This window comes from Monomorium pharaonis, chromosome 2, assembly GCF_013373865.1.
Source record: "Monomorium pharaonis isolate MP-MQ-018 chromosome 2, ASM1337386v2, whole genome shotgun sequence".
Classification (NCBI taxonomy): Eukaryota; Metazoa; Arthropoda; class Insecta; order Hymenoptera; family Formicidae; genus Monomorium; species Monomorium pharaonis.
In genome coordinates, this window is record NC_050468.1 from 28,328,455 (window position 1) to 28,355,312 (window position 26,858).

General features: G+C 36.6%; 1 protein-coding gene across 1 annotated transcript in view; it reads left to right on the plus strand.

Moving 5' to 3' along the window:
- Positions 1–1,644: 1,644 nt before the first annotated feature.
- Positions 1,645–26,858, plus strand: part of LOC105836708 (histone-lysine N-methyltransferase PRDM16) — an 83,363-nt gene continuing 58,149 nt past the window's right edge. Inside the window, exon 1 of the mRNA XM_036282743.1 lies at positions 1,645–2,292. Within this exon, the coding sequence (XP_036138636.1) occupies positions 2,256–2,292 (37 nt within the window). The 5' untranslated portion in view covers positions 1,645–2,255. The remainder of the gene's footprint in view (positions 2,293–26,858) is intronic.

Genomic DNA, 26,858 nt, shown 5'->3' on the forward strand with positions numbered 1-26,858 from the left:
CGGTTAAGCAAAGTCACATTGTACGTTTTATTCTCTTTTTTTTTTACTCAATTCATAAACTGTTTATCTAAAATACGATTTTGAAATACGTGTTCAACGATACTGCCGCTTTCTACGATTATTCTTGCTTTACACGTAAATTGCTGAATTTTTCATTAGAAGTAGTTCATTACAAAAATACAATATGCAATAACGGAATTGTGATACGTGGTGTCGAGATTAATACATAAGTGAAACATGTGAAAACAGTAAAAAAGTTAACCAGATATTTATAAACATAATCGCGCAAACATCCGTACCGTGTTTTACAGGGAGAAAACGATTGGTATTGTCCCGTTTTGTCAAATTGTCAATAGAATTTCTCGGACGTGGCGATTCAAAGCGTGAACATTCGCAACCTGATATGCGATAGCTCCTTTATCGAACAAGAATGTTTATAATCTGTGCACGTGGTGAATACTTCGTATCGGAACGGTACAGACTACACGTCAGCAATCGGCAACGATAGCGGCTGGACACGAAGGCGATCAGTAATCAGCAATCGTCAGCAAATGAGGGAGCAGCCTGAGAACACCTGTTCTTAAACGGATGCTGCCGTTCGTATCGAGCAGACGTAAGAAGAGATGCAACGGAATTAGACGCTACATAGACATCGAGAAATCGAGCGATACGATATACGATATATTTTTATCAAGCAGCGCGGACTTTCGTAAAATCGAGTGTGAAGAAGAAGTGATAGAGAGGGGTGTCTTTATCATATGCGACATTTACGAATCAGCGGTTCAGACTGGGTTTAACCTTACGGCAAATTCTCCCATCGCATGGTGCAAGCAATAAAAATAGCAATGATCCTTAGGTCGCTATTTTCTTCAAGAAGTATTCGAATTTAAGCAGTGATTAATTAGATTTTCCGCACGTTACATTTCAAATATCACGGAATACCACCTATTATCGATATCGATTTCAAGTAGCGCGTAAAGTTTCATTGACGCTCGAGCTTGCGAGCGCCCTGTAATCACGATAATTATCGTACGGAAGACATGAATGAAGAGCTACGTAGAGGCAAAGTTTCCGCGAGAGGTATCGATCGTGAGCATGATATGTCTCGTTATTGACGAGTACGGGACTCGTCAAACGGCCTGCGGCGTCTTCCGCTCTCCGACGAGACTGCATAAGCGGTCAAGAGAGCGAGGGGGAGAGAGAGAGAGAGAGAGAGAGAGAGAGAGGCAGGTAGGACAGAGGCCCCAGGAGCAAAGAGGCGAGAGGTCGCGAGAGCTGCCGTGTGCACGATTCGCACCGCGGAGGAGAGACAGCCGCTGATCATTGGTGGACAGCGGAGCCGGGTCGCCTAGGTGGTGGGGAAGCCACCAGGTCGACTCCGCAGGTGGGGAAGGCCAGGAGAAGGCGGAGGAGGAGGCGTCGTCGACGCCGCCGCGGCGGTGGTAGTGTCGCGGACAGTGGTAGTGGTACCGGTAGCGACATGAAGAGGAGGCAGAAGAGGGCGGAAGAGCAGGAGGTGTAACGACGGAGGTGGCGTAAAGGAGAAGAGAACAGGCAAACGGCGGCAGGGTGAGGGAGGAGGCCGGTGGAGGAGGCCTCGCGGGGGAGCTCGGTTGCGAAGAGAGGGACAGCGTCGCGAGGGTGGAGGACAAGGTGGCGGAGAAGGAGGAGAGAGACGCGAAGGACAGGAGAAGCCTCCTCCGTGCTGTCGGAGGACAGATCTGACGTGCGTCAGGATCCCAGCCGGACGATTCGACGGACCGTCGACCGTCGACCAACGACCAACGACCGACGACCGACCGACCGACCGACCGACCGACCGACCGACCGACCGACCGACCGACCGACCGATCGACCGATCGACCAACCTCTTCTCTCTCACCGCCGTCGGATAAGCGGAGGAAACGGAGGAGGAGAACGCGACCGGTCGCGGTCCGTACCGGAAGCCGACCGCAGCGCGGACTACCCTCTCTGACGCTACCGTCGTCCGGTATGCGCCCGGTACGTGTTTGAGCGTCCGCGAAGATTTCTCGTTCGCTTTCGTTCGCCGCGATTGGTCGCGAGAGTGAAGCTCTGTCACTCGCGTGTCGCGGACACCGATTGACAATTCAGGAAGGGAGGAGGGAGGAGGTGGACAGCGTGAACCGATCAACAGGATAATAAACCGGTGCATAAACTCGCATGGCTCGGAGGACCGTCAGCGACGTTCTTACAGTTAGTGTTTTGTTTTCGAGTTCGCCCCCCGTCGTGCAGCGATGAGATCCAAGCCGGTGGCGAGAAGACTAGCACAGGGTGAGTAATGATTTTTATTTATTATTATTAGCAATAAGTATTGCAACGTGATGTTTTATATTTGTCTTGAAAAAAAAAAATACGTGAAGAAAAGATGTAAAGCATCTTATTTACGTATAATTCTACTCTTTTACTTTTTACTTTTTAATTTTTACTTATTTTTGAGGAGGGACATATCAACAATATTTTTTACAAATTTTATAATAGTCTTTTACGTAAAATCAATTCTTAAAATGCTAATTATTCACACATTTTTTGCTTTTACAGCAAATTGTTGATATTTCAATGAGATAAATAAGTATCTGTGATTTTGTGTGAGTAAATGTGATAGCTTTCATATATAAACGAAGAACGGAATAATGTGATTCTATATTTCTCTTCAAAACCCCTTTTACACATGTAAGAACTAATCTATTGATATACATGTGTACTGTTTAGTAGAGAATTTAATAATTTTAATTACATGCAAGAAATGCAGGAAATCATGATGGGGAAATGCATGCGGGAAGATTATAATTAATGTTTAAATTACTTGACGAATAGAAGTATTTAGAACGCAAAAGAAATACGTCGCGGTTTTTTAATTTCTCATATAAACTTTATGCGTCGTAAACAGTACATAACACATTTTCTCGTTACTGGTAAACAATGCTCATAGAACGTTTTAAAAATAACATTATTTTTGTTTTTTTAACATATACAGTTCTAATATTGCGATTTTAATAAACTCTTCGTTTTTTTGTTGTGTTTTTTGCATATATTTATAATTATTTAACATAAAACGCATTTAATACGTACATTTCTTTTCTAGAGAAATGTCTCCATTTTATTAATTATTTCTGTTTCGTTGTTATATCATAAGATGCAAAGGATTCTTATATGTACTCTTTGTTACAAATCATTTTTTAAATATTTATCTTATTGCAATTTTATATTTTATATATAAATATATATTTATTTATTTATGCGTTTTGAATTATCAAGGCGGACTGAGATAAAAATTGGCTCATAAATTGTATATACATTTGTCTTAAAAGAATTAACCGAAATTACAATGCGCGCTTGCCCACATAGAGTTGTTACAAAAATAAGTCAAATTTAAATGTTCATCAATTATTATTAGCAATCCGGTGCAATTGCTTGCGAATCTTCATGATCGATAACGGAATCAGAAATGAAACTCGATTCCATCGCGCTCCTGGAAACTGCTATACTAGAACGGAAGACATTACGAGTCTTTCCGCGGAACTTATTTAACGAGGCAATAAAAGCATACCATGGCATGAGTACTATATAAAACTCATTTTCGAGACTCCGCCGTTGCAAAATGAGCTTGTGTCTCAGCCAAGTCGAGACTTCGCGATATTACCTCGCGATTATTTGACAGATTTTATTTTTGACATGCCGGTCGCGTGACAAACGTTCTGTACACAGTCCGCTTTTAATCCCTTTACGCTGACAATTGCCAATTAGCTTTCTCCTCAAATCGTTTTAAACACGTGCCGGGGAAAGCACCATCATATAACTTTTGTACGATTGGTACACGCTTCTTACTCTCAATCTCCCGCGCCAGTGTTACCCTGGGATAACGTAGATCCTATAAATCATCGATTTGATCGGTATAAGTGGATAAGTAGCACGTAAATCTGCAGAGTGAATTGATATGATCCGGTCCCTGTGGAAAATGCGCGTTGTTGAATTGTTGGAACGGGGTACTTTTGGTAGGAACTACGACGCGGGGATGTGTAAAATTTCGATAACGGCTTTATGGCCATTCGAGAGATCGGGGACGCGCCCAGCCGATTGGTCGCTCGCGAGATCGACCGCGACGTAAATTTCCGATAACGGCGTCGCGAACGACGAGCGTGTCATTGTCCCTGATGGTGTCCCCCCGGAGAGTGACACGACGAGGATAGCGTGGAAGAGGAGTAGGCGGTTCTCGCGCTGGCGCACCAGCGCAACGTCGATATCATTCCTTCTTTTCCTGTCTTGTCTCTGCTCGTCCTCTCGTCCCCCATTCCACCTCTTCGCGAACGGAAGGCCCGCCCATCGCCGCTCGTCGACACAATATTCGCAATTTCTTCCTCGTTTCATCATCCCACGCGATGATTCTTGGCGAGCAAAACAAATCTCGGTCGTAACGACCGCATTCTGCAAAACTGACGGGAGACTTTTTGATACTCGGAGACCATCCGGTTGTTTACTCCCTTGTCCGTTGTATCGCGGCCTCCGTTCTATATTTAATTTGACAGTGTTGTATCAATTTGGAAATTTGAATTGAATCCCGCTGTTACTTTATCGAGAAAACAAAATTGAAATTTTGGAAGGAAGTAAATATTGGATCAACGAGCGTGTCCGGCAAAAATGCGAAATTGATCTCTCTTTGTGCTCTGGTTAACAATGCAGCATCGTTTGGTCTATAAAAGATTCGTCCGCGCCAGCGTGCCGGCATTAATTTTATTGTTATGCCGTGAATGGTGTGTAGAATAAATTTTTAACGTGTGGCCATAACGAGTATCCGCTGGTATTTTCTGTCAAACGCGACAGAAGGACAATGACAGCGCAGCGCATAAAGACGGAAACATCAAGCGTGCCTCTGTAGTATGAACCGTTGACTTGCATTTATTTCTGGCATGTTGCTGCGCGGAATTTATTATTAACCTCGCTCTCTTCTGGCTCTCTTAGGGTGACTAGGTTCAAGAAATGGAAAGTAGAAGCTGATGGTACACTTTTTCACTAGGCGAACATTACACTTACTTGTTATATATACGAAACATAAAATACTGTACTTTTTGAATTATTAGGATTTATATTTTTTGCTATTACACTGAGAAAAGAATGTTGTTAATTTAATTAAATTTTTTAACTTGATTAAATTTTTTTAGTTTAAATATTTATTCATTTAACCTAAATACATAAAATATTTAAACTTCAATTTAAATATTTATATGGTTACTTGAATTGAAGAAATTTAGTCGATTTAAAAAATTTAATTAAATTAACGACTTTTTTCTTTAGTGAATGAATTTTTTGAAATATGCTTTTATCCTAATATTGCTTTGGAATATTATTTTAATGAAAAACGTCTATTTTTATTTAATACAGAATTGTGATTGAAAAATAACGTTTTCCCAATAAATACTGCACTACCGTTTTCTAAGTTAGTTGTACATAACATGCGAGTTAGTTTATAGCGTTTATAATAAACTCCCTTTCCATTGCTACCCAATTCACTGTGAAGGTATGTGTTCTCAATGGGTCTTGTAATCTATAAGACCTAAAATCCGTTAACGCTTGACTCACAAGTCGACGAAACAATAGTCCGACCGTCGAATTCTCCGTTGCATCGAGAGCAATCTTATAGAAGAGGACAATATTTGTGAGAGAAAAGGAGCGAGACGAGAAGAGTATAAAAATGATTATTTTTAACAAACAATATTAAAAATAAATAAATACATTTTTAACGACACATAAAATTTATTTTATATAAACATGAAGAAAAAAATGAGTATATCGGGCTAATATTTTAAACTTAAATTTAATAATTAGCCTCACAGTATATTTCTACGTTATATAATTGTGTATCTAAATATATAAAAAAATGTAACATATTTGCACTTTGCAAAAAAATTAGTTTTTATTCGTTCCTTTTTTAGCCGATGAAATAATTGTTAATAAAGAATTAATCACGAACTTGAGATTTATCTTGTTTGCTGCAAGTATCTATTTCCCTCTTCCCTCTCGCTCTCTCTCTTTCTCTTTTTCTCTGATGCACGAGTTGCATTGTGCTCGCGAGACAACGGGAAATCCGTGAAACTGATAGGAAGCGGAAAGAAGAGGACCCTCTCTTTAAACCGCAGGAATAATCGCGGAATCCACCTACCTACTACGGGTTTGAAAGACGCATCATCCCATTGAGAGTCGCATCTAACCGCGGCACCGGAAGTCGTATCCGAGAGGAGACAAAGCCAAAGAAACACAACGCACGCGGAATATACGTAGGAGGAGTAGGGGGTGGGAGTTCTGTTTCATCGCTGCTTTTGTCTCGCATCCTGAGAGAGAGCACGACTGAATGAGAAGTATGAATAGATCGGATGATACGGTAGGTCAGTCCTTTCTCGTCCTGCGGGAGACTCCAGCTACCATAGATCCCACATCTTCTTCTTCTTCTTCTTCTTCTTCTTCTTCTTCTTCTTCTCCTCACTATCCTCGCTGTTCCTGCCTCAGACAGATTCAATTAGGAACGCCTTCCTTCTCTCGATTTTTTGCATTCATAAAATGTGCGAAATAATTGATATCTTTGAGATTTTTCTATCTTAATTACAATTTCTTGAAGAAGAATAGATCTACCTAAGATTGTTAATTAATCTTAGAGAATAGTTTTCAATTAATCGGTTATTAATTGTTGGAAAAAGAACTTTAGCTTTGAATTAAAATTAATAATTTGAATTCTTTGAATAATGTTATAAACTGCTATCAGCTAATTTGCACGGCACACTGAAATTTTTTAAGGTTTTAAAATTTATGAAAGACGCAAATTTCTGGGCTTTCCTAATGTTGACAATTTTATTTAAACCTACAATCTAGAATGATAGAGATTACATTACCACTGGCACGCATTGTGACGCAATATCTCAAATTATTTGTTGCCATATATTCGCATTTTTACGTGTAAAAATATATGCAATAATAATCATGCAAGTGGGTTATTTCAAATCTTGAGATCGTCTCACGCATCGAACGAACAAACGTACGTACGAGGCGATGGAACAATTGAGCGGCCGATCAATTGGTCATGGTCGCGCGATATCTTCTCCTTTTTCATTACAACGGACGAACTTTTACGGCGTATTATATCGACGTATGCGACAAACATATTGAAGACAAAGACCACGGAAAGAGGAAGGAAAATGAATCGTATCAGAGGATTGACGATCTGGAAACTTGATGAAACTCGAATATCGGATTTACTTGTGTCACTTAAAAATTACTTAATTTTATTCACATAAATAATGAGTTTGAATTATTATATCATTTTAATAGAGAGAAAGAGGGAGGGAGAGAAAGAGAGAGAGAGAGAGAGAGAGAGAGGGAGGGAGGGAGGGAGGGAGGGAGAGAGAATCCGTTTTCCAATACGCTTAATTTTACTTTTATCAAAAATGTCCAATGATTATTAAAAATTTGAAAAATAATTTCTTATTTCTGCACTTTGAGACAATATTGTTGTCATCGTATAAGTTTGACGTTAAAGAAATTTTAGGGACTATCGTACGTAGCATAATTAAAAATTACGGCGCGATACACATTACTCGTGCCAAATCAGAGATTGTCTTCTGTTTCTTTTCGCTGGCTTAACTTTTAATCAGCATGTACGTTGCTGATCTCGGCTAAATACTTTATTGTGGTTCACGTTGTGTCGTTTGTGACAGGCACGTCAGGCAGCTCATGCACTCACATTTTACGATACGACTTGATGTTAATAATACTTAACCGCACTACTAACGGGAATGGTCAATCGAGAGTCGATCGCCTCGTAAAGCCAAGTATAATGAGATAATGATGCATTCTATGCTTTCCAGAAAGCTTTTGTTACTTTGCCAAGCTCTTTTTTTAAATTTATTAACACAAATTTTTTAAGAAATTTTTTACATATTGATAGATAATTATGTAACGAAATGGTATTGAATATGGTAATAATAAAATGTAGTCTATTGTGATTAAATAATGTGTTTTTAACTAAAGAGGAAACTATATATCTACGTTTAATCTAACTATGAAATTAAATTTAACTCTATAATTATAACTATAAATTTAGATTAAAGTGCTATTATGGGTAAATTTTTTTCAGAGACCTATATGCTAATTCAAATGTAATAGCTTTTGTTATTAAAATTTTGATAAAATTTGTTATTAAAATTTAATAAAATTTTTTATATTTAAATAGTTAATTCAGTTATTCTAATATTCTGCAGCTTATAAAGTAAGAAAAATTTAACTTCATAATTTTTAATTTAGATAAATTTTTACCTAGATTAGTATTAATATAAAAAAATTATGAAAAGCACTCTAGAGTTTAATTATATATGAAAATATCTTTTATAAATTTATTGTTAACACTTTGTATTGAGAAAAGTAGACAATATTTAGTTTTCTAATTTTTAAACGATAAATATGTAATTTTTCTCGCAAAAAGTTGATAAATTATTATAAAATTTAGATTTTACTATACAAAGAATTTACTTTAAAAAAAGTTTATGTTATAAAATTATCTTAAAAATTAATAAGAATCAAACAAACAATAATTTTATAATTGAACGATTTAATTATCTTTTTTTCTTTTATATTTGTTGATGTCAATGTTATTAAATAGAGATCTTGGAGTTTCGAATAGGAATTAAATGTCGACGCAGATAAAGCTGAAGCCGTAAATATAAACCGTCTGTTGAGTGTTCGTCAAATCGCGCAATGGTATCGATATCAAACGCTAATTCAACGTGACGTCACTTCTGAAAGAGTAGCTTAAACATTCAATGGCGAGCCGGACGTGATCGATTCCAGCGACGCAAGTTGGAATACCAACACAAATGCTTCCTCGAAAAAGCGAGCGTGGTTATGCAGAATCCGATAACAGAAACTTGGAACAATCATTTCTACCCCGCGATTTCCTTTTTCATACCCTTCCTTTAAATCTCCTCTTTCCTCAAGAGCCGCTAGCCAATATATTTTCGCGAGTTTATGTCGGTTCTTTCCCTTCCGCTCATTCGCCGTGATTCGCCGTCACCAATTAACGTTCGTTTTGCCTACGTTTGTCATTTGTTTGCCATTTCCGGCAGGGAATGCAATCAGTCCGGCTGGAAACAAATGCAGCCAATCAGGCATGACGGACAAATACGCACGGACTGAGCCGGCCAGATCTCTATGCGTAGTGCAAACGCTTTCAACACTGACGTCGATAATCGATCGTGTGACGTGATAGAATTTTCAAAATGGTATGCTATTGTGTGTACGATCGCAGTATCTAATCTAACAACGTGAATTTTGTAAATTTATGAATGTAAGACATCTCACGTTTTAGGAGATATGTAACCGTTTTATCACGAAAATAATGTCGTTAATTTAAAAAAGTAGAGCTACTCATACAAGATCTCGTGCAAAGATATTTAGTTAAATGCTAGTTATATTCTTAATCTTAAAAAACTGACAATTTATAATTCTTATTTTTAGCGCGTTGGTTTCGATTTACGTGGAGTATCCGATTCATATGGGTTTTTTACGCGGTTTAGAAGGGCATAAATGAAGTTTGCCAATATAAAAAAAAAAGTAAGAGAAAAAACCCATGTACGTTATAAAAATATTCATTTCACATATTTGCACAAGAATAATAACGTGGAAGTTAAGAAAAACAAATTTATAAATTTTATTATTGTAATTCAATATTGTATTTTAAAGTAGTAATGACGTATAATAAACATAATCAACTAATTAAGTAAAAACTTTTGGACACTAATATAGAATAATTTCAATAAATATCGTAGAAAAATATAGTTTTTGACAAAAAAATTGAAATAATCGTATAAAATTGAAATCGCGTATTAAAAATAACGTGGAAATTGAGAGACCAATGTATATTGATATATGAAATTATACATTATTTATGATAAACATAAAAATAATAACGATATTATAATATTGCAGTAATATAATACACAATAATACACTTTTTTTACGTTTGCATAAATGCGCAATATTTTAACTGTATTTTTTCTGCATAAAATTACATTTGCGTAGATTCAAATTACGATATTCCTTAACAATATTAATTCTAAATACAAGCACATAACAAGCGTTATTGGAAGCACAGATTTGTGATAAGACGTCATTGTTGCCCGCAAGTTTGCAATTAAACAATTAATCATCTAATTAGACATTTATTTTGTATCTGTTCTCTCTGTAACAGACTGTTTAATAAGTACACGCACGTTGTAACGTGCTTTACGAATTTTAACAATCAGCGCTCATGGTCGTCTCATGGTTTACTTTAGGTGCAATTATTTAAGGAAAAGTGAAAGAAATAAAACAAATATACACTGAGAATATAAGTTGAGTCATGATTTGCATGAAAATTGCATAAGTCGTTATTCTTTTATGAAATATTTGACAGGTTTACATTGCATTTAAATAATAAATTATATTTTCTGAATTATGTGTTACTTCTTGTCATCTGTCTGGTAGAAAATTAATCTACGCATCATCCGTGACGTCAGTAATACAATCGTGAATGATATCTATAAAACGGGTAGAACTTTTGCGCACATCTAATAAAATAAAAAGTATAAAAGCGTAATGTATTTTTTTTTAAGTTAGATTATCGTATAAACATAAATAAATATTTAGGTAATTAAATAAAAAGGCAATACGTTTGGCAGCAATCGGATAGAAGAGTGTGCAATAGAATATTATATAGAATATTAATTGATAGTAATATTAATAGGTTTGTTACTTTTTATTTTTATGTTTTTTATTACATTTAAACTTTTAATCAATTTTTGAGTTTGTTGTTCTTATTTTGTGTATGTTAAAATTTTTACTTGGATAATGACAGAAAATATTTATATATTTAAATTAAAATTTATTATATGTATATAAGCTGTTCTTACAGGTCCACACTTAATTAATCTAACACAAAATTTTCATATATTTTACTTTTACTGAAAAACTTATAAATATTACAAAATATTTATATTTAGATCTTTGTAAACATAAATAACCTAATTATAAATATTTTAACATAACAGAGTTGGACCTACTCACTAATAACATAGTTGGATATAGTTTAGCATTTAGAAACAGCTAGGATGGGTGGAATGAATAGAATATTTAGGGATTATACATATAATTTATATTACCTTTTAATGGTTAAAACGACATTAATTGGGAATTATCTTATGTTACATTATCTACACTACATAATAAAATAATTCTCGACAAATATTTATTATTTAAAGTCGCCTTGTTGCATAATACAAAAATTATCTTATTGCAAACGCATGCATTAAAATTTGCGTGTAAAACTATTTTTTAATTTCCTATGTAAATATTTAGTAAATAAATGAATGGTCTAGGATATGAATTTAAAGGATAGTGTATGCTTAGCCCCTGGATGCGTGCTGCACTTCAAGCTATTGAGTAGTGAAATTGCTCGAATGACAATGTAGGCGCCTCTGTCTCTTTGGTGTTGCGAACACATAGGTAATTTCAAGATTAAACATAAATATTTTATAGTCATATATAGATTTAACTTGTGTGTCTCACTTTTTGAACATTAAAAATATACTTTGATATCAATATTTAAGGATAAAACATTTTATGATGTTTACTAATAAAATTAAAAATATAGAAAAATTAGTGATTGTTAATGTGAGGTTTTATTTAAGAGAAGATTGACGTTTATCATTCTTCTTTACGCAATTTGACAGAGAAAGAAAAAGAAAAAAATTGTAAAAAGCAAGAGAATATAGATAATAAGGTGGAAGAGAATAAGGTGGAAGATTTTTTAACGGGCAAAAAGCGTTAATCCGTTGTACTGTAATTCATAAAGTGGTGCCCACTCGTGATCGGGACTGGCCAGCTTCTGCGACGATAATGACGTCGATAATGACTGTAGAATTAGCATCGACGAAGCTGATGTGCACGCTTTGGTCGCGTCGCGGTAATGGATGCGCATAATGCGTCGTGTCAGCGTGCATTATTGTTGACGAGGTTATTAAATCTCGGAATCCCTCTTTATCTCGCCCGGTTCCCGGTACGCGCCTCTCGCGCGGCGAGGACCATGAAGAGAGCCGCGAAGAAACGAGTCTCGGCCGAAGGACAACGGAAAGAAGAAAGAGCCGAACAGAACCGTGGCGGATGAGCACGCGTGTCCGCGCATGAGCCGCCGATCGTTAAAGACGATCCTCGTCGTTTTGTCTTGCGCCCGAGCGATATCCTCTCATCCTGGCTGTCTTTATGAATATTAACCCGGGAAGTAGTCACATGGGATGATTTTCATATGTCAGCAACGAGAAAATAAAGATCAATAGTTTTTGATGCTGATCGAGAATCCATATTGTTCTTTTTATTTTCTTTTTTTTACCATTAAAAAATTATATTTATGCATATACATATTATGGTAATTTCAAAATTTAAAACAGGCGATTGTTTATGCAAAAAAAAACTAAGAGATTATTCTCGAGTTAAACAATACAGTTTAATCTTCGATAACTTTTATTTTCTTGTATCTTAATCAATATATATCCTAAATAAATTAAAAATAACGTGTTTGTAGAAAAATCTCGAGATCAGAGATAATGTAAGAAATACATAAAGGGTATACACATGAGCTGGATCCATCTATAAAAATTGTTACAATAACACATTATCATTATTAGACGTCGAATGCGTTTTGTAACAACTCGTTTCTTTTATTAAGATTTGAATAGAGAATTGAGATGAATTTTTTATAATCGTCTTATTTGTAATGATTACATTACTAATAAAATGGTAGGCAATATTATGGTAAATAATATTATTTAATCATGTCCACGTTCATGCATGTTCGCGCACTTACGAAGTCATACGCGTTTATCGGCCAATTAGCTTTCGACCAAACGATAAAAGCATTTGATGAAAAACGCGGAGTAGACAGGCCAACGTACAAAGAAAGCGAGTGTTTTCGATTTAGAAAGGAGACTCTAACACTCTTTAGAGTGGCTAGTCTGTCTGGCGTTGCTTTACCAGTCTCATTTCCCGCGATGTCATTCCGCCGCGACCAACCACTACTTACATCAATCGTTGCCGTCGCCCGAGGATGATCGGCGACAAATTTTCGAGTGAACTGGGCTAGAACTCCCGGGAGATCGCGATCGTGCCGACACCTCGAGTCGTCGGAAAACGGTGGACGAATATGCGCACGGGTAAACGCGAAGTTAGCACGAGCGCACACCGATCTCGGCACTCAGGACTCTGCTTCTCTCGCGCATATTTCAACAGCGCACGCTACGTGTCAGCCGAGTCAACGGCAATCGATCTAATCCGTTGTAATATTTTTAAGCAAATTCATGCTTGCGCAATTTTGAGCAGGAAGGGAGAGCATATCTGGTGGACTGTAAAATCCGCCGGCCGTTGTGTCGCGTAATTTAATAAGCCCGCGGTTTTCGTGCCCCTATCGATCGACGGTGTTACCCAAGACGCGCGTAAGATTTTCCCGATGACAATCGGGGGCCTGCGAGCGTGTATACTTGGTTCTCGTGCAACATAAAAGTGTCCCTACACGGGGGTGTGACGGGGGTGCCGCTCGTGCCGTGGCAAACTCGCTCGTAGTGGCGGCCGCCGTCGTGGTGGTCGGGACCAAGAAGTAGGTAGTCGATGTAGGAATGACATGAGCGGTTATCTCAGTGGCCACGCGATATTGTCATCAGGGGTGAGAGGGCGTAAAGGTAGTTACCGCAACAGCGGGAAAAAGAGAGGGAGTGAGAGAGAGAGAGAGAGATAGAGAGAGAGAACGCGAGAAAGGGAGAGGGGGAGGGCAAGCAGAGAGGACGCGGTGAAAGGAACGAAGGTGGACTTACAGAAGAAGGTGGAAAGGAAAGAAGGAGAGAGAGAGAGAGAGAGAACACGATAAGATCATCTTACCACCCTCTGGCATAAGTCGACAGTGGCCTTTCCCTGCCCTGACCAACTCCCTCCGTGACTCGACGGAGACCATTTCGACGATAGCGCACACCACCTCGCTCGGCCGGCGTGTTATCTCGCACGCGAATTAGCTCTACAGATTTTCTCCTTTTTTTTTTTATTTCTCCCTCTTTCAATCTCGTCTGTCTCCTTCTCTCTCTCATTCTCTTTCCCTTTCTCTCTTGCCCCGCGCGCGCCTTCGGCAAACTCGCCCGTCACCCCTGCGCTGCCACTTCTCGTCGTCGACGACGACGTTGCGACAACGTCGAAGAAAGAGGAAAAGTTCTCGCGCGCGCTTCGTGCAATCCACCCGCATACAACGCCTCCCCCCCCCTTCCAGCACGTCTATCGCATTAGCGCACTGCCACGTTGTCGGCTGCACCACGCTGCACCTGCATTGCATGGTGGTGCGAGGCTTGTGATTTACGCGCTGCCTTGGGAGAATCGCGGCGCACCGGCGCATGATGCCGTTTATTGGAAAGCAGCTAACCGCAGAGCCTTTCTTTTAACCGGAATTGTTACCCCTTTTGCTAAATCACGTAACACGGCTGAATTAACATCGAGTTGAACGAAGCTCGTATATTTAAATACCCTAATTTACGTATCAGCGCTTTCCCACGTCATCGTTTTACGTCGTAACATTTTTATCGATATTTAACGATGTACGAAAAGTTTAGCAAATTGCGAAAAAAATATCATGACAATTGCAAATTATCCCTACAATAAATTGTATTAAGTATTTATTTATAAATACGTCAGATCGATTCAGTTTACAAGATACTACGTTATCAAATTTTAATATCCTTAAGTAAAACGTTTCCGTTGCACTTTTTAATAGTGTCTGTGGATTAATGATCTGTCTGGGGAAGTGATGTTCGTGTTGCTGTTACTGCGATAAAGTCTCGAGTTAATCGATTTGGTTGAGAAAGAAGTCATTCGTGCAGGATCGTATGTAGATCCTGTTTAGACAGGTCTGAAAGATTTATCGATAGTGGCGTGATTTTACGATCAGTCCAGCAGCGTACGTAACAGTTGTTTAGGTATCGTGACGTCCGAAGTATCGCCTTTATAGTTTTGGAAACGTAAACGGAGACACGAAAAACGTTCAACTCTGCCGCAACCAGTATCATGTAAAAATATAATAGAAAGTATGAGAAAGCACATACATATATCGGAGGTACAGAAATACTTCATTATATTTGTTTATCTTCTCTGAACAATCATTTGATATAGCAACAATAACATTAATAATAAATTGCATAATAATATAAGTATGTATAATAATAATAATAATAATAATAATACGTGTAATTGTACATTAATGACATATTATGAATAAGAAATATCTAATATTTTCTAAAGCATGCTATTAATAATTCGAGAACTTTTTTCTCATCATGACACTTCAGTAGCCTATGAAAGACATGTCGGATCCTAAGAGCACTTTTGATCTAATATTTAGTGTGCTTGTATTATCTCGAGTACTAACTTCATTCAACTTACAAGATCTTACGAGAATCAAGGAGTAATGATGAAAGCCAAGAAGGTCAAAGACCTCTTTCATACCCTAGCTAATAATAGTTACTAATAATTATTTCTTTATATACCAATATTATAAACGTTATATTTAATCTTTTTGAAATTTATATAATGTACTTTTTACATCGATTCTATAAATTAAGTCCAATAGTTTAATAGTTACGCAGAGAGTATTGTAGTTTTAAAACAATACGGAAATTAATTATTAGATAAGATTAATTATTAAATAGTTTACGAAAATATCTTTTTGTAAATTGAAAAAGAATAATTCATTGCCAATAACAACGAGAACTTGGGATCCCTTGACGTCCGAATATTTTGTCTCGGAGATCCCGATGGTTCGGGACTCCACGCATCACATAATATTTAAAATGGTTTAGAATGACAAAGAAACGGACAAACACGTGGCCACGAGAAATGTGTTGCCGTTTCGAGGCACGTACACCACTGTTGCGTCTATTTTATCCTTGTGGAGCTCCGCGCAAGAGGGTAATGCTCCTCTAAAGCGTTAGGGATACGCGAGCACGGTGGAATTCGATTTCGAGCGCTATTCTTCGATTTCCTCGTATATCTGCATTGAGCGAAAACGTTGGCGATTCAGCAATTTTATTCGCACGTGTCGCGATACAATCGCGTAGTTACGTAACATTATAATTATATAATTGTGCGCGCGCATTTTCATAAAATACTGATTACGTAAATGGAAACTCGTACGGGGAAAATGTGTTTACTTTTGTAAAACGAAAGAGTGAAAATTATAGATCTATTTCGTGTATTTGTTTATATATTTTATATAATCCCTCTCTGTGTTGAGGATTTATATTGTTTTGAGCGACTGTTTGGTCTGGTGTGGCATTCTGCTTCGATGACAGTAGTAGACGTGTGAAATTACCCTTTCGCCTTCTGCGTATATTACAATAATATGCACCAGTCATGCTGGATGGCTCCTGTTTCTGCGAAACGTTTACGTACTCTCTCAAACTATTATTCCTACCTGTCATGTCTTTACGCGACAACTGAACGGAAATCAATACGCGTGGCAAATCGGAATAAATTCGGAGCAGGTTTGGACGTGTCTCGCATATGTACATCATATAATCTCACACACATACATCCTTATATTTTACTGAAACCTTCACGTTTGTGATTAAATTTGCTTACACTTTTTTTTTTAATGTCGTCAAAATTACCACGAAATAGCTTTATCTCGCATTGATAATGTTGAAATATTTGACAGCAGTTCAAATAGCTGAAAATAAATTTGTCATTTGTATCGAAATACATAACATAAATAGCAAAATTTATTATAAGGGAAGATCCGGATATATATTTCGTGGATTTTGGAAAATTCAACATTAAGATATAGATTTTGATGTAAAAGTAATATACATTTAACATAAATACTAACTCTCTCAAACTTGCAGTTTTTATTAAACAGTACACGTTTAAGATAACATTTTAATCTTTTTAAATAATATTAATTTTTATTTTTTTAATAAATAAATAAGTTTTTAAATGTTTTGTATAAAAATATAAAACAAATTAAGAAATATAAATATTATTAGAAAAGAGATATTATATCAATCGGTATCGATAGTAAAGAAGAACAAAATTGAATGTTACTCACTTTTATGACATTAAATATCGAACTTTTTAAAATCCGCGAGATACAAATTTGTGAATTTCCTCTTGTTAGAAAGAAAATCCAAACTAAAAGAAACCGATTTAATTATATTGCATGCAAATTTGCACGATGTAGTGTCATTCAAGATAATCATCGGTTTCCGATTTGATTTTTATTTTACGGCTGCGTCGCAGGTGTGCTCTGGTGGGAAAGAAACCATCGTTATACATGTAATCATAATCACGATCATGTACAAATGCAGGTGGACGTACAGGGGGAGGATTAGAATTCGCATAGCGGCCGTAAAGATATCCAGTTTATCGCTCGGGCGACCACTAAACGCCGTTCAATTGTCTCGAGTCATAAAACAAATGGCTCTTCGTGGATTCTTATACGAACACAGCCGCCCCATGCGAATCATGTCTGCAGGGCTTGATCGATCACGATCGCGAATTGTAAAGAGGGAATATTAACCTTTCACGATCGTAAAGTTTATGCATTTTGAACATTACTTGTAACGATCGCATTGCTTTGATAAAAAGTGTAATGTGCAATTTGCATGCATATGCACAGAGTGTCCCGAAATTTGCGAATCAAAATATTACAGCAAGACAAATTTAGTAAAATAACTATTTGTAAATTTTTATTTTCAAACTGTAGTTTTCGACATATAAAAAGTTTAAAGCTGTCACCAGGCATAAACTATGTTTAATACACTTGTATGTCCGTGAGTCGCGCATACGATAGTATTAGTGACAGCGTGACCGTCTAAATTTAATTTCTGATCGATTAGCTTTAAGACTTTATATTTCAACAACTACCGCTTGAAATAAAAATTAACAACAAATAACATTTTGATTCGCAAATTTCGGATATTCTGCGTACACACGTACGTGTGTGTTTTCCACGAGAGTTCTACGTTATTTTAATTTTAATTGAAGACATTTCTGCCGGCCAATAACAACTTTGAAATATTATTTGATTCCAATTTGTCTCGCAGTTCAGTTCTGTTCACACACCCGAGAACTGGCCATCCTTGGGAAGAGAAAGAAACGTTTGTTCATTCATTTCTTAAAAAAAAAAAAAAAAAAAAAAGAGTATCCCGTCGCGTTATCGAGTAACTATATACAAAAGAGGCGGTTCATTATCTTCCGAGCGGATTTCGACGAACGCGGTCTCGAATGTCTTTTCTAAGCACTCTTCTCTTTCCATTTCTGTCCTATTCTCTTCTCAATAGCGGCCTCCTTATCTGTACGGAGATTCGCGCCGTTCGCTCCGCTGAATTGAATCCCGCTATGGGAATCGCCGGTTCTCTCGCAGTTTCATAGACGTACGTGCGCATGTGTGACCGCGCGCGGATGCGCTTTGCTCATTCGCACGACGGTGTCATCATAGATGAACTTTTCAATTTATGTATTTATATCTATAAATGTGAGCAAATAATTGACATATCCTACGACTGACGGAACATCTAGATTTGTTGACTTAGCAGGAATACTTTTAAGATTTATTTAACTTTAAAAGAATTATCTATCGAATTCTTCCCGCAAATTTCTTTCGAATTAAAATTTTTATAAAATCCATGTACTAAAGCAATAAAATGCTTTTGTCGCGCATTTTTCGCACGCGCTAAAACGCGTGCACGCACGATACTCGCCTACGCGCAGCCCCGAATATTTATGCACTGTTCCACACGTGCACGCGCGTGTCCGTTCCTGGTGTGCATCTATTGCTTTCATACCGTTTGTTCTCCGCTTGGGAACGGCCTGAGACAAAAACTCCCGATTTAAAAAAGCGAGAGAGGGAGAAAGAGAGAGAGAGAGAGATAAATGCAGAGAAGAAGATAGAGAAAGGAGAAAAAGAAGAAGAAGAAGAGCGAAGATCGGCCGGTGGCGCGAATCGGGTTTAGGACTGTGTCAAATGACACTGGCCATGGGACACGACTGCCGCGGTGATGGTCCCGGGAATACTTTTACCATTACCGTCATTTCCTTTCTTCTCCACGATGAAGTCTCGTATGAGGTCGGGATGGAACTCCCGAGGAGATCCACGTAGGTCACAGGTCATACGGGGATGAAGGGAGCATCGTGAGCTGAGAGACCAGCGCCGAATTACACGCCTGCGCGTATATCTTATACCTTCGTGGTCTTATTTCAGCGAAATGTTCTTTGTAATTTTTAGCTTGCTCTCATCAGAAATATACGTGTTGATAGATAACGAAAGAGTAAACACACAAAGGGTAGAGTAGAAAAGTTTAGCTTTAACGAAATGTCGCGCGTAACAAAAAAAATTTTCTTCAATGAAAATTCAACAAAGCTTTCCGACATTATTAAAGATAAATTATAAGATCACTGAAATCTGTTCTTATTTCATATGCGTATTTTATAACTTTTTCAATACTAAATTTAATTCTTTAATTTAATTCTTATTTGCGCTTATTATTCTTTATATAATTATATAATTCTAAGTATGTTTTTAATTTTGTCTTTGAAAATAATCACGAATATTAAACAAAGAGCTTCAGAAATTTCATTATGCACATTTACAATGACTTTCATTCATTTCATATATTAATTAAACGTCGTTGTCCTTTGGCACCTTATTTTATTTTTAAATATAATGCGTCCTTTAAAATATTTATACACGGGGATTACTCTTTGTGAACTTAATCCTGGGATGTCAGACTTTTTTGCTCACTCGGATGTCAAAATCTATGAGACCCTATCGAATATTTTGATATGCAAAAGTGTTTCTATGATTTGATGAAATGTACATGTTTTTGACAGGCTCTCTTAGACCCATGATTGGTGTCTTAGAGTTAATTAATAAGAAACAGAAAATTTATCTGATAAAAATATTATCGTATGAATTAAATTTAAATTAAAAAATACAATTAAAGAATATACGGGTTTTAAATTACACTTTTTAAAGTTCTATTTCTACCGTTACTGTCTCTTCAAATTAACAACTGCGTGTATGTCGGAAAACGTTCAAGGAACGTAGGACATATGCGCTGATCCTCCCAGGACACATGCAGATTCTTGCGTAATCGTAAACCTCCGAGGATGTGGGCGGAATGCTCTTGCGTGACCGAACGACCGTGTTTTGAGGGATGGCTTCGTCGGGTCCCGACTAATCGAGCGCTACATTCGAACAGATGTTAACATCTTCTGGATGCAACTGTCCGGCTGCTCCTCTCTGATTTTATTTGACCGAGCGTCGTTAGTAGTTTCCGGAAACTGCGAAAGTAGCGATGTTTACGACGTACGCGCGACAGTAACATGTTTACATATTCTTTATATATATTTTCCCTATTTGTTAATTCGTTATAAATTAATAATGAAACCAATTTTTGTGAACGCAAATTTGATGCTGCGTCGATTTACAAAGGAAATGACAATGACCGTTATTCGAATGTCATCCTCCGTACCAATCTTTCATCGCGGAGTAATAGTTTCATATTGTGTCACGCGACACTGTCAAACGCGTATACGTGAATGGTGTAGAGCGGGCGGACATGTGTGAAATTAGCTTAATCTTTGAGCTCGGATGACAATGGTGATACAAACGTAGTGCGTGTACGACACGTATCGTCCCGTGTACAGGGTGACAAATCTCACCCAGTCGACACCCCTGTCCCGCTGCTGTCTCCCCGTGTAAATACATTAGAGGATGATCCTCCCATTGGCGTAGACATTTTCGCAAGATTTTTAATATTTATAACAACATTATTGTTTTTAACAATAATTTAGAATTGGAATGTATGTTAAAATTAAATATTTTGTTTAATATTCCAATTGTCATCTCTTCATATTACAGTAAATGTCGTAAATAGAAAATAAAATTGACTAATTATATATAATATTAAAAAATCTCAAAAAATCTTTACAAATGAGATTGTTATATTTTAGCAATATATATATTTTAATAGCGTGAGTAGTATAATTTAATATTATCTATATTCTATATAATACATAGAGCTAATTATGTTTTTTTAATTATTAATTTTTAAAGTTTTGTGTTTCAAATTCCCGTCTCATCTTGCATTTTGCTAACCAACGTAAGCAAGAATAACATTAAAAAGAAGAAGAACCACTTCTACCGTTTGTCCACGCAGAAACGAGCGCGATATACATTCGCGATTGGCTTAGTCCGACGCCATTGACGAGCAGATATCGGCGGTGCAGTAATTTAACAATGAGCCAGCTGGCGCGTGCTGCAGGGTAGGTTGCGACCCCTAATGTAGTTATATAGTGTACTTTCCAACACGGGCGCACACCGACGCTCGTTGCACGCGCGCACACACTCGTAGAATTTCACGCGACACGGCCGACAATGATCGGGGATGCCTCAGCCCTTTTGTTACGGCGGTTCCCGCGTCAATGCACACCGAGTCTCTCGCCTACTTTTCGATCTCTCCCTGTCTCCTTTCCGCTCGTCCACGTGAACGCCTGTCTCCGTTGTCAGGCCAGACTCACACCACACAAGCCCCATCCCTATTTATCGGACTAATTCGGATTATCGGCGGTTCGTTTTCGACGAACGCATTATTTTCGCGCGTTCGTCTTCTGACTTACGCGAAAGTCTCGTCGAATTTTATAAGAGAATCCACAGAGATCTTTTCCTTCCGTGCGATATTTCGAAAAGCACTTTGTACAGTATATTTAGAGACACGAAATTCGATATCCGGATATCCTTAAGAAATATCGGCGGATAGTTCGAGAGCAGAGAGATGCTATCTTCGAAGGGGTGCGATTCACTCCGCGCGGTTGCCGATCTTAACGTCACACGCATTCGTCATCTTACTATGAATATTACGAGAAAAGTATGAATAATTGGCGTCGAACAATGATTCCGCCGCGTGTCCCACCCTCCCCCTGGCTTATTTCGCCGCCCCTCTCGCGTCGCACGAGCGAGAGCCGCTTCCTACGCTCCGCGAGCGTTATGATTAAGTAATAAAACATTTAGAGACCCCCCTCGCCAAACTGAAAAACATCCCCCGATTCCGGGGGCACCCGTGTACGTCTCCATTCGATCGAGCGTAACTTCGAGCGCACGCAGACTGCGCGCATGTACGCGTGTGTGCACGCGGTAAAGGGCGTGACGACAGATGCAACGGAACATATCTACCCCCCTCTCGACTGGGCGTTTCTTTCTGTCCCTCTGTACTTCACTGTCCTCCTCTTCCTCCGCTGGCGATCGTAGATAGCGTTTGCGTCGGGAGTCTGCTTTGGGGTCCAGATCACGATACCAGAACGCGTAATTCTTGTGATCGTTGCGCGGCGATCGCGAATAGCACCCTTGTCCCTGCTCGCACGCATTGTTTATTGGAAAGCTAACTTCCGGTGTGAGATGCGAGATAAGGGTTTAGCGATCGGACATTAAATAGACGATTTAGAAACAGCGAGCGGCCGCCACGAATATAATACTGCTAATCGTGACGTGGAAAAATTTATATTTACGCACACACAAGACATTTTAATATACACTGTATCTTATTTTATTATTCTTGATATTATTTTTTTATAAGAAGACAAAAATAGTAACAATAAAACGGCATGATACATGTCTTTAAATACACATAAAATTTAATTTTAATTGATTATTGAAACATGTCATATTTAATATTTTAATGGTAAAAGTAGGAGAGTTGCTGAATAGGAGTTACTTAAGTTATTTTTTATATTTTCCATTTGGCATTGATTTATATTAAACAATTAAACATGGAAAATTGTAGGTTGATATTTTAGGTATTATTAAAATAATGTTTAAGTATAAATTAATTTATTATAAGCCTTTCAGCAATATGCTGCAGAAGGTACAATTTAGGCAATTGATCATTTAATCATCTTTTATGTCGTACCTTTGAAAGTATTGAAGTTATAAATTAATACATTAAAATACTTTGAAATATAGTCACTTAACTAATATTTATTTTATTAATAATTTATTTAAAAAAAGGATCAAATCTATTTTTCCCAATTGACATACTTTTATTTACACCATTAATCATTAGTTTTAACTATTATCACTTATCAATCTTACATCGATATCATATATTGCAAAATTTGAGTGATGACATCATTTAGAAAACTTTACATATTTTATAAAATTATTATTTAATTTTTATAATAATTGTAAATACGTATATACAAATTAAATATGAAATATTTTACCATAAATTTACTTTTATGAAATATAAAAGTTTAGTATAAAATTGCATGATTATATAATTATTGGCTAAATTAATATCAAAAGTTAATATTGTACCTGATTTTTTAAACTATTAATAATATATACAAAACAAAATGAATTATAATAAGATTTTTTTTTTGTTGATAATATATAAGTGTAAGTAATCTTATTTTATAATCAAAATTTTTTTATTCATCCAACATAAAGACAGAGATCTTATTAAGATCCTGAAAATTACCGACTCATTCTCTTTCAATCGTTGTTCTATCATTTCGTCGTCGGACGAGCATTATTGGCCCGACACGAGCGGCTATCGTTGCGTGTGTCGAGACAATGGCACGAGTTACCGGATGCTCGTGCTTCCAAGCTTGATTTATTGGTCCCTCGAAGCTCACGGATTGCCCGTAATTCCAGTTATTTCATTCTAATCCAAAAGTTCGTTTCTGTCCAGCCATCAAGCCTTTCGCCCTTTGCCTCCTAATTTTCTCATCTTAACTTTGGATTTCGCTTTCCATTTTTCTTACACGTGTAATATTTCTGTTCTTTCAAAATAGGAGTTTGTTCTTTTTATTTTTAAAGTAGTAGGTTTATAGTAATTAGAATAGTTTTGTTACAATATTTTTTTGTTTATTAACGCACGAAAGAATATAATACAATTGATGTTTATTGACTGAAAAAAATGTTTATTACCATTAATTTATAAAATATTTTTTGATATAATATAGCAGCATCTAAAAAAATTATTTACAAAAAATAACCCCACTGAAATTTTTTAGCAGTACGTTCCCCCTAGTATCGTGTTCTTTCGTCTTTTCTTCGATATGACGACTCTTTCTCCTTCCATTGATCATAGCAAAGACGCTCAGTCGTAGGCGGATCTTTGCTCCTAACGTTACGCGTGTCTAACTACGTCAAAGATCGAATACAATAGCGTATGGTTACCAACATCTGACCTCGCGTACAATGTCGTCATTAGAATATGAATGCAGCTATACAGTTTGCGTGTCGTAACGGCACGCGACGCATTTCCATGCAGTCAGCTCGATTCCGCGTTATCTTGACTCTTGCTTTCTGTCAAATCTTTCCATATTACACACAGTATTAGAATTCTTAACCGCACATCATATTTGTATTTTGAAAACTTTTAATTGTCGCCAGAAATTATTTAATCTTAAAAAAAGGCTATATTTAAGATATTCATTAAAATGTTTTGCAATTTATATATTTTTAATATTACTGTATATTCCACATAATTATACTTTATATAATTATTTATAGCAAGTATAAGACTAATTAAAAATTAATTTATTATTAAATCAATCTCGGTTAGATTATATTTTACGGAAATTTTGTTTTATTTCCACCGCGCAAAAATTGTCGCTGATCCGCTTACGGTGGGAAAAACAAACATGCCGATAGCTCTTTTCGGCACACGAAAAAGAATGCAATTAAGAAAACGACAGATAGTGGCGTGATCGGTGTGGCGCCGTACTGTCACTTCCGGCGCGGACGATAGGCTGACGCATAATTTCCGGTCCGAGACCCGAGGATCCATCGATCAAACACTAGAACTCGAAGAGGCTCGTCCGAATATTTCAGAGATACTCGTCTGTGCCACGTTCCGCTCGAAATTTTGCATTCTTCATTTGCAAATGATGAATTTATGAAGCATTATTTGAAGATATGAGTCTCTACTTTTAACTCTTTAATGTATTTTGACATACCACATTTTCACTTGCATATAAATGTTCGGTAAATAACAGAACAGTGGAAAAAAAGGAAAAGGGCTTGTAATGAAAATTATTTCAAAGAGAGAGAAAGCAGTTACTACCATAATATTTATTTTCATAAATAATTTCATGTAATACGATGCATATATAATAATATAATACATTATTAATTTATAATTTCTACCAGAAATAAATAAAAATAGGTATAGAATCACACATATATCTTCTATACAATTATTGAAAATTTATTTGTAAAAGAGAAAGCAAGTTTTTGATATCGATTGTTTTTTACAACGTGCTTTCCGTAAGTTCTATCTGTGTAAAATTAGATCTAACAGTTTTTCTGAAAGATTAATAATGTCGGTCGTTACGTAGCGCTTCTACAAACGAGCATTTTATACGACGACTTTATTGACTTGGGGATATGATATACGAGTAAAAAGCGGGAAAAGGAGATCCTCTCTTTCCTTACAAAATATTTCACTAACTTATCACAACCGTCGTGTGGTGGCACCTCCTTTGCCGATGCATCTCCCCGACGAAACTGTTTCAGGCGGTAATTATTTGGAACCCTTTGATGGACGTCCTCCTAGAGCACGTTGGTTCCTACGTTCTCAGGTTGCCCCATAAAGCACTGGGACATTCATTGGCCCCTGGGCTCCTTCTGTGTCACCGAAGAGGCGAGCTCGCCTCTCGAATTCGAAGCTTCATTTCACGCCTGCTTGGCGAACAGCCGTCTCTTTAGGATCACCTCTCATATTTTTATTCTATTTCCTATAAATTGTTTTGCTTTATTGTGTATAAGAAAGAAATATAATTTTAATTTCAATTGTTTTAATTAGAAATATAATCAGAAAAATTTTTTATTGTTTTTAAATGGAAGCTAATAGAAATAAGGCAGAAAAAATTGTTGGCAAAAGATATTATATTATTCTATATTTAAATTCTATATTAAAGAAAAATTTTTTAAGGTTTTAAAATTGATATAATGTTTAATATAAGCCAGAGCGCGTTATTGTAAAAACAAATTAATATTAATTAAGTCAATATAAGGGCCAAGAAGACCAGTAAATAAATAATTTTACTTTTTATATTACTAAAAAAAATAGCACATTATTTCAAAAACAAATTGAAATTAAATTAATATAACAGCCAAGAACGAGTAAATAACATTATTTTTTAGTAATGTGTAGTACAGTAGAATTACGCTTTCCAATTGTAATAAACATTAAGAAAATATGAAAACTTTAAAAAGTATACAGAAATAATATGTACTTTTCAAGTTAAAAGAGATTAAACAGGCAATTTTTTAATTAAAAGCTTTATTAAAGTAATAATAAGATATTAATCATATAATATGTCATAATCTTAACAAGTCAATTGTTATTTGCAGTCTGTATTCTTAACTATTATCTTGATATCGCGATTGCGTGTGCAGAAATAACAATGTGCACGTTATCGTATTATTGATAGCGAAACGTGACACAGATAATGGAAGCCCGTAATGAATAGCATCCAGATAAATGTACACTCGTCTATCCACCCACAATACTGGCGCCCGAATTTTCCCTATCAACAGGAAGAAGGAAGTCTATATCAGAGCATGTCGATATTTTTTTTTAGAGACAGAGAAAAAGATGAGAAAATAATCTATTTTCAAATATAGGGCAAAATTTCATATGCTTTATGATACATTGACTTTTTTTATATACACATATATCATATATATATTTTTAAATACATATGTAAAAAATAGTACAATCAATTGT